General features: G+C 39.3%; 1 protein-coding gene across 1 annotated transcript; it reads right to left on the bottom strand.

Annotated features, from left to right (window-relative positions):
* Positions 1-3,978: 3,978 nt before the first annotated feature.
* LOC114549073 (G2/M phase-specific E3 ubiquitin-protein ligase-like) lies at positions 3,979-8,411 on the bottom strand. Its single transcript, XM_028569220.1, has 8 exons — positions 8,353-8,411; positions 8,070-8,156; positions 7,192-7,445; positions 6,986-7,111; positions 6,735-6,875; positions 6,466-6,574; positions 6,172-6,360; positions 3,979-4,043 (listed from the first exon to the last, which is right to left on the bottom strand). Exons 2-8 carry the CDS (start codon positions 8,128-8,130, stop codon positions 3,979-3,981), a joined length of 945 nt encoding a protein of 314 aa, XP_028425021.1. The 5' UTR covers positions 8,131-8,156; positions 8,353-8,411.
* Positions 8,412-8,677: the final 266 nt, after the last annotated feature.

The following is an 8,677-nucleotide window of genomic DNA, read 5'->3' as shown; positions in this document are numbered from 1 at the left end:
CACAGAATATTCTGGAGTTGGCTGAGCTTTAAGATTTGTTCATATAATGTAATTATGTGCCTGCAAGTAAAACAAAACTATAGACAAGTTTAGCATAGCGTAGTCAAGGTCCTGCACACTGCAAGACACAAAGGTTTATAACAATGACATCTAGAAAAATGTATCTCCCAACATTGACAAAAGGTGGTGCTCCTAAAAATGTATTTACAAGTTAGGTCCCTACAAAATTTAACTGAAAGAAGTTGACCCCCTCAAAGTTACTACATTACATGTTTAGGTGGTCATTTCAAAGTTTTCTCCCATCAAAGAAAGCAGACTGTGTGCGTCTATTTAACAAAGAAAGCAGACTGGGTTACCTTTCTTTGTTACAGGATAATGTATCCTAGTAGGCCTACAAGCCTTCTGCTTAGAAAACCTTCATTCAGAATAAAGTTCCACTAATCTCTTTCAACATTTTAGGTACATCTAACAACCTATGTCACACATAAATAAAGCCTTTTAGGCAAATAATTTAGATGATGAACCACACACTTGGATTGTAGCTCTGTGTACTCTTTAAGAGCTAGCGCAATCGCAACTTTCCTTTTCCTGGAGGCGTCCATCTTTTCTCCGACTCGTAGTATTGTGTGCCAAAAAGAACGCAGCAACCAGCGTTTATTTGTTTTTCGACACGGATGTGACGTCACACTTGAGCTGCTAGTCGCGATTACAAGACAAAAAGAACGCACCATAAAGGCCCCTGTCACTATTTGAGGAAATACATTAAGACACGCTACTACATGAAACCATGGTATTTCCAGTATAATATTAAATAAACTGTAAATCAGTTCAAAAGCTACAAGTTGCATGTCAAAATCACTATCAATTAAAATGGCTCACATTATGAATTTTTAGAAAAGCCTGGCATTACCAGTACTGTCAAGAGCCAAGTTCTTGCCGTTTTCTTTTCCCTCAAACATGGGTGACCTGGCAATAGTCTCCATCAGCAGCCTTAAGAATTCCTTTCTTGGGCCTCCTAAATCAACTCCTTCATTTCTCCCCATGTCATTGGAGAATTTTACACAGATCATCAAGTTGGGGTACCCTTTGGAAGCCCTGCATGGCTCCCTCCCAGACAGCAGAGTGATTTATATTAAATTTGCACTGCGGTTTTGTGCTAATTTTGCTTGACAGTTACAGCAGTATCTCTTGGACCGGGACCTTTTCTGCACTATAAACACAAATTCAAAAATGAATGATCAGACACACATTGATGTGACATAATTTACAACTTGTTGTAAGCAACCATTTAATCCAAAACATGGATGTGATAATGTAAGGGATAAAGGATTCATATCAATTATGAGATCACATCATTCTCGAGAGTTATCCTTATCTGTCAAGCTCACATACTATGTGTGTGCTACTCACATTTGACTCTCCATACTGGCAATTATGGCTTGGTTTAATTCCTCATCATCTGAAGAGTCAGGCGGAAGAGTAGCCATGAGTGTCAAATATGAAGCGTAGTCACCAACATGATCAGTTGTGGTACCACTGGTGCCAGGGTTCCCATCACCTTTTGCAAGGCAGCCTCCATCATGACCACTACTGCTGACGGTGTGATTGGAGCCATAGCTGTCTTCATGACCAGTACTAGTGCCAGGTTTGCCATCTCCATCATGACTGCTAGTACTGGGATACTCATTACTCTTCATTACTCTAAATCTGGTAGCAGCCCTGGTGGTGCCATTACTGCTCATGTCTGTGCAAATCTGAGGACCATCAACTTCAACACAATCATCATCGCTGCCCTTAGTTGCACGCATGCTTAATGTTGATCTGGTAGTAATGGGAGAACAGTCATTTTCTTCTTCGGAGTCAATCTTAAACAGAGAAAGAAAAATATACATTTCTCCTTTTTTATATATATTTAGCACAATTTTATTAAGTGGTAAAAAACAAACACAATCGCAAACGTACTAAAAGGGTCCTTGATATGGAGGACTAAAAGTGCCACAATTAAATAAATAAATACACCATTAAATAATTACTTAAATGTGTCATTAATTAATTAAAATTAGAATTAAATACATAAATGTATTACTAAATGTGTCATTAATTAATTCAAATACCGATTCATTTTATGTAAAATACGTATATAATTATTTGTCACAATTAAATAAATAAATACACCATTATATAATTACTTAAATGTGTCATTAATTAATTAAAATTAGAATTAAATACATTATTGTGTAATTAAATGTGTCATTAATTAATTCAAATACCGATTCATTTTATGTAAAATACATATATAATTATTTCACTATTTACATTTACATTTCATGATCCTGCGTTGCAGTGCTTCATGAATTACTTAAAACTGTCAAACTGACCCATCAAAGTCAGTGGGCGGGGCTAACGCAAATCTAGTCTGATCCATTGCTTTGGTCTGAAGTAGAGTACTTGGATAGAGACAATGGAGGATCTCCGTGAACTTTCCAGAGAGTTGGTTAGAGACATTTTAAACTTAGCAGAGGATGTAGAAGCAGGACCTGCTGACCCAGAGCATGTAGCTAGTAAAGCAGAGGAACTTATTGAAGTTGTTGGAGTCATTTCCGCACTTTCCGACGAAGATATCGACCACAGAGTGATTGCAAATCTAGAAGAAGTTGTCCACCGCTTCTCTGGTACCAGGGCGCATCAGGCCCAACACACACAGGGACCGGGGCGTTTGGCGTTTGACATACCGAGTGCAGTTCTGGAGCATCAACTTCTTTGTGGAGTTCCCGCAGTTCAAATTGCAGCGATGTTCGGAGTGTCAAAGAGGACCATCAGGAGGCGCATGCAACAATACAGTTTAAGGTATTTACACTTAATTCATGAGTTTTATGTTTATGAATTGCTGCTCTCATACACTCGGAAAGAATATGACGTTTAAGGTAACATTACTTGATGTTGTGTTTTTATTGTTTGTACAGAAAGACAGATCTCTATTCAGCTGTGAATGATGAGGAGTTAGACCGTATTGTAAGTGAAATTCACAGAAGTCATCCAAACACCGGCTACAAGCTAATGCGTGGTCACCTGAATGCAAGAGGTGTGCATGTTCCAAGTGAGTATAATAATATGGGCATTATTTAAATGTATTTTTAATTTGGAGCTCTGCCCCTTTGAAAGTTGAAGGAAGCCCGCTTATGGAAAGACATCGCCTCTGAGATGTAGAATGTGTATAATAGAAGAGAAACACACATTTCAGGACAGCTGACTTGTCATCAGGATAGACATGTCCTGTGATTTTTAGCCTCCTGTTTAATAGAGGTGGAACAATATCTGACAGTAATATTCTCAGCTATCCGGATGTGCCCCCGCCCCTGCTGTAAAGGGTATAATATAATCATAGAAAAGGATATAATCATAGGAGGCAAAAAATCTCAGGTCATGTCTGTTCGAGCATGTGGAATCTTTATGTATATATATATATATATATATATATATATATATATATATATATATATATATAAATTAATAGGGACAATATCTGACAGTACAGTACATTTTTGAGGCTGTGGTGGTTCTGTAATAGTTGACTGTTTCACACACATTATGTATTTTATTATGACACCACTATATCCTCAAAATAAGTAGCCAGTGAGTGTGTGGTTATTCATTTTAATTTCCTCCCCTCAGTCTCAAGACTGCAAGAGTCTTTACGCAGAGTCGATGCAGAGGGAGTCTACATGAGACGTCTGAGGCGACGGCAGTATTTTGTTCCTGGCCCAAACTCTGTGGCATATAGATGGCCACCATAAGCTTATCAGGTCAGTGATATTAGCAGATAAACAATGCATCTTTCTAGATGTTTCATTCAATTGTTTTACAATAAAGTTGTATTTTTTCAGGTGTTTGCAACAGGTGGAGATTTGTTGTCCACGGTGGGGTGGATGGATTCAGTCGTTTAGTGGTCTACCTTACTGTGGCCGGCAATAACAGAGCTCATACGGTTTTACAGAGCTTTATCGCCGCTGTTGAGCAGTGTGGGCTGCCATCAAGGGTACGGTCTGATAAAGGGGGAGAATGCAGATGTAGCAGAATTCATGATCAGAAGCAGAGGTACCGACAGGAATTCACACATCACAGGCAGAAGTGTCCACAATCAGCGGTAAAGAAATATGTTTGGCAACTAGGCTCCCACAACTAACATACTAGTTGAATGTACTTTAAAAAAATGGTGCTAAATGTGATACTTTAAATGAAACATTTACTATAGATTGTCTCTTTAAAATCTCCCGAGCTTTTAAAGATCAACATGTGAGCTGTAGTTTCTACAGTGCATACTATGCACAGCTGTATTATTTTACAAAACTGAATTTAATAAGTAACATTTCATCTCTCACTGACCAAAAATAATCTTGTGTAAGGACATGTCAAACTAGTTTTAAGTACAAGATTGATTATGCTTGTTATCCATTCAGGTTCCTGAAGAATATGGGATCGATTGGAACGGACCTCACTGCCTTCATGGAGGCACTGTGTCAGTCCCCGAGGTTCAGCTGGCCCGTGAGCTCTCAGATGAAGAGGTTGCAATTTTGCCAGCTCCAGGAGTTTCTGTTACTGATGCACTTAGACTATATGTAGAGACTGTGGAAGTGTTATCAAGAATCTTAGACTGATGTCCAACCCATGTTTTTATTTGTTGTGTTAGAACAAGCAAGGAAAAAATTAAAGTTTACTTTCCTTTTAAAAAGGAAAAATAAAAAGCGTTTAGTGGTCTACCTTACTGTGGCCGGCAATAACAGAGCTCATACGGTTTTACAGAGCTTTATCGCCGCTGTTGAGCAGTATGGGCTGCCATCAAGGGTACGGTCTGATAAAGGGGGGGAGAATGCAGATGTAGCAGAATTCATGATCAGAAGCAGAGGTACCGACAGGAATTCACACATCACAGGCAGAAGTGTCCACAATCAGCGGTAAAGAAATATGTTTGGCAACTAGGCTCCCACAACTAACATACTAGTTGAATGTACTTTAAAAAAATGGTGCTAAATGTGATACTTTAAATGAAACATTTACTATAGATTGTCTCTTTAAAATCTCCCGAGCTTTTAAAGATCAACATGTGAGCTGTAGTTTCTACAGTGCATACTATGCACAGCTGTATTATTTTACAAAACTGAATTTAATAAGTAACATTTCATCTCTCACTGACCAAAAATAATCTTGTGTAAGGACATGTCAAACTAGTTTTAAGTACAAGATTGATTATGCTTGTTATCCATTCAGGTTCCTGAAGAATATGGGATCGATTGGAACGGACCTCACTGCCTTCATGGAGGCACTGTGTCAGTCCCCGAGGTTCAGCTGGCCCGTGAGCTCTCAGATGAAGAGGTTGCAATTTTGCCAGCTCCAGGAGTTTCTGTTACTGATGCACTTAGACTATATGTAGAGACTGTGGAAGTGTTATCAAGAATCTTAGACTGATGTCCAACCCATGTTTTTATTTGTTGTGTTAGAACAAGCAAGGAAAAAATTAAAGTTTACTTTCCTTTTAAAAAGGAAAAATAAAAAGCTGGTTCTTTGACGCTTCCTGTCTCATTATGGTCCACAGAATGACTAACATGAATGCTGTACTGTTAGCACTGACGGTGCAGAACAGTTTGATTTCAGTAAATGGAAAAAATATGTAGAATAAAAAAAATATGGTCAACTACTGCACAGTGTGTTAATGTTTTTAAAGACCCTGAACTTGTGTAAATTCATCTGAACTGTGTATGCAGTGACATTAGGGCTGGGCAATATGGTGAAAATCAAATATCACGAAATTTTTTGACCAAACACCTCGATGTCGATATTGCAACGATATTGTAAGGTTGACAATTAGTGCATTCACAAAATATCTTCCACATTTAGATTTTGGATAAATAACCATCATAATGTGGATATAATGACTAAGTGGTTAAAGGCAAATAATAGAACAGCTAGAACAGTCTGGTAAATTCAGAAAATTACATCAATTTACTGTAATGCAGCCTTTGAAACCAGGAAAAGACCAAACTTACCATGTAACGATATTACACTTCTTCAAAATCTAAGACGATATCTAGTGTTATATCACGATAGATACATTAAAATATTGCCCAGCCCTAATTGACATCTGTCTGAAAACTTAAACAAGCCCAAATCCAGTACTTTTTATGGCAGCGACAAGTGCTTTCTCAAAGTCCATGTAGATTTTGAAATGAGCTGGCAGCTTTAGGGTTTCAAAGCATGTGGAGGACGTAGGAAGGGTTCCCCCAGAAATCTCTACTCTCAGTTCAGGAGGAAGCATCTCCCAGCCAACCCAGAATGTCAGCAGCTGGGCCAGGGTACCTGATGAAGCTAAAAGTCATAAAATGGATTAAAGACATTTAGTTCAACTTTAATTGATCATATCTATCCATGCGACATAGAAGCATTTGTAAAGAGAGAAAATAAGGTTTATACCCGTTTCAATGAACATCCTTAGAAAGCCAGTGATGCGGCAGGTGGTGTCTAAGTCAAAGTCTTCATCATCACTGTCCTCAACTGGCCATGTGATTTTTTCTAGGAGCATCTTAAAGAACAAATTGTAATTTTAAAAAGGGAGAACTTATTTTGGTGAAGGACTATGCATATCACATTCTTGGAAAATGGAAAAATAACCAGCTCAGTTATTGAAAATACACGTAAATTCATCAAGTTAAGTCACAAATATAACTAAATTACTGACTTACCTGGGGTGTGAACTGCATGTCAGCCATTTTGGGGAAAAGAAGTGGTACAACATCTGGCCTAGATGTCAGCAGGGGCCATACCATCACATCTTTCAGTCCCTTTCTCAACTGTTTAATTTGGCGCATGGTCCTCCCAACGACCTAAGAGACAGACCGACCCATATTACAGCCCAAATCCTTAACCCAAATTTGACAAAAGTTGGCACAGTAGGGAAAAAGTACAGCAATGAATTCTGTCACTTGGAACTCACTGCATGGAGTAGAAGTTTGTTATGTAGCCATCTCCGATTTGTTTTGGTGACTGCCGGAAGATCCCAAGACATGGAAAGATCTGAAACTGTGTCCTTCTGTTCCGGTGTAAGTTCTTCATGTTCAAGCTAGAATTAAGACCATACAAGTTATTATATCTGCCCAAGCAATATTTTTTACATGGCAAAGTTTCTTTTAGGTTACATACCAGTTCTATGATGCTCCTGATGTGCAGATCAGGACAGTCTTCTGTAACAACAGTTGCCATTTCAGGGTCCCCATTGAACAGTACATGAATTACAGCAGGACTTAGTCCTGTGACATGGGGACCGTCATGCAGAAAGGTGTGGGCCAACATCCTTCCTGCAACCCGGAAGAGGTTGCTTTCAATAAGTGCCTCTGATGCTGCTGGAACAAGATGGTCAGGTTCACCCTCAAATAGCAGTGTTCGGCCCATTCCTCCTGTAAAGTACCAAGAAAGCAGGGAATAATGTCACAATTAACCTTAAAATACATAAAAAAAATAAAATAAAAAAAACCTGGCCTGTGGTATTGCTGCTTGTAGAATTCACTTAAACCAAATTGTAGCCTACTCCAAAATGACTTACAGAAAGACCCCAAACCACTTCAAATGCAACTCCCCCGTATACCCTACTACCGACTTACTGATTTACCTGACACAAAACATTGCCCACCGGCCCTCCGCTCAACAGCACATATCTGCGTTCATCAACCACCAGAACGTACGTGTGTGTGCGCATGTGTGTCTGCGCGCATAGAGAGAGGCGGTGTAGAGCGAGTCACGACACAAACAGGTGCTCAGTCAGCGTTGCATGCAGTGTGAGAATGGCAAGCGGCAAGAGCAGCAAAAGCCAATGTGTGCTTCTTTTACCTATATATGTAACGCTATCTTTTGCGTTTATCCAAACAACGTCAAACTTGGCACTGCACTTACTCGCGCCCATAGCAAGACACCTGTCAAGTTTGAAATCCATCGGACTAACTGTTTGAGAGACATGCGCTACAGACAGACATTCCTGCAATTTATAGATGGATTAACCTTCAAAAAATTAGTAAGATACTTACCAAGATCTAGACTGAATCCAAACTGGAGTTTGGATATGATTGTTGTCATAAAGTACCGCATCACACCCTCTCCGATAGCAACATCACCTGAAATAAAATACTGATAATAACACAGTGGAAAAAAAGTGGCGGACTAATACAGGTAACTGGATTAGGTAACATTTAACAAGCAAGGGAGAAAAACAGTCAAAATTCTATTGGCTGTAATTCTAGAATAGCATCCTTAATATTGATTATTCCAGATAAGAGTGCTATAGATACAGTTAAAGAGGTATTCACCTACATTATATTCAGGAACCTCCTGCAAAGCAGCCTGACTCGGTTGGTGGGCTGTAAGCGGTGTCGCTGTTAGTCCAGTGTCTTCAGACCCTTCTCCTGTAGCTCCCCGATTAGTTTGGCGTGATGTAGGGGCTGTTGCTGTTAGTCCGGTGTCTTCAGACCCTTCGCCTGTAGCTTCCCGATTTGTTTGGCGTGATGTAGGGGCTGTCGCTGTTAGTCCGGTGTCTTCAGATACTTCGCCTACTTCTACGGCATGGATTGTCTAGAGGTATAACAACATATTTTTGGTTAAATAAAGACACACACAAGCACGCACACACACACACACA

The sequence above is a fragment of the Perca flavescens genome, chromosome 22, assembly GCF_004354835.1.
Source record: "Perca flavescens isolate YP-PL-M2 chromosome 22, PFLA_1.0, whole genome shotgun sequence".
Classification (NCBI taxonomy): Eukaryota; Metazoa; Chordata; class Actinopteri; order Perciformes; family Percidae; genus Perca; species Perca flavescens.
Note: the sequence above shows the minus strand (reverse complement) of the source record. Positions and strands in the feature narration are given on the sequence as shown.

Excerpts from the sequence above, each read along its gene's own strand:
- LOC114549073 (XM_028569220.1), bottom strand. The coding sequence starts at position 8,130 with ATGCGGTACTTTATGACAACAATCATATCCAAACTCCAGTTTGGATTC. Across the intron at positions 7,446-8,069 it reads TGGATTCAGTCTAGATCTTG|GAGGAATGGGCCGAACACTG; the intron begins GTAAGTATCTTA and ends GGTACTTTACAG. Across the intron at positions 6,361-6,465 it reads AAGGATGTTCATTGAAACGG|CTTCATCAGGTACCCTGGCC; the intron begins GTATAAACCTTA and ends TATGACTTTTAG.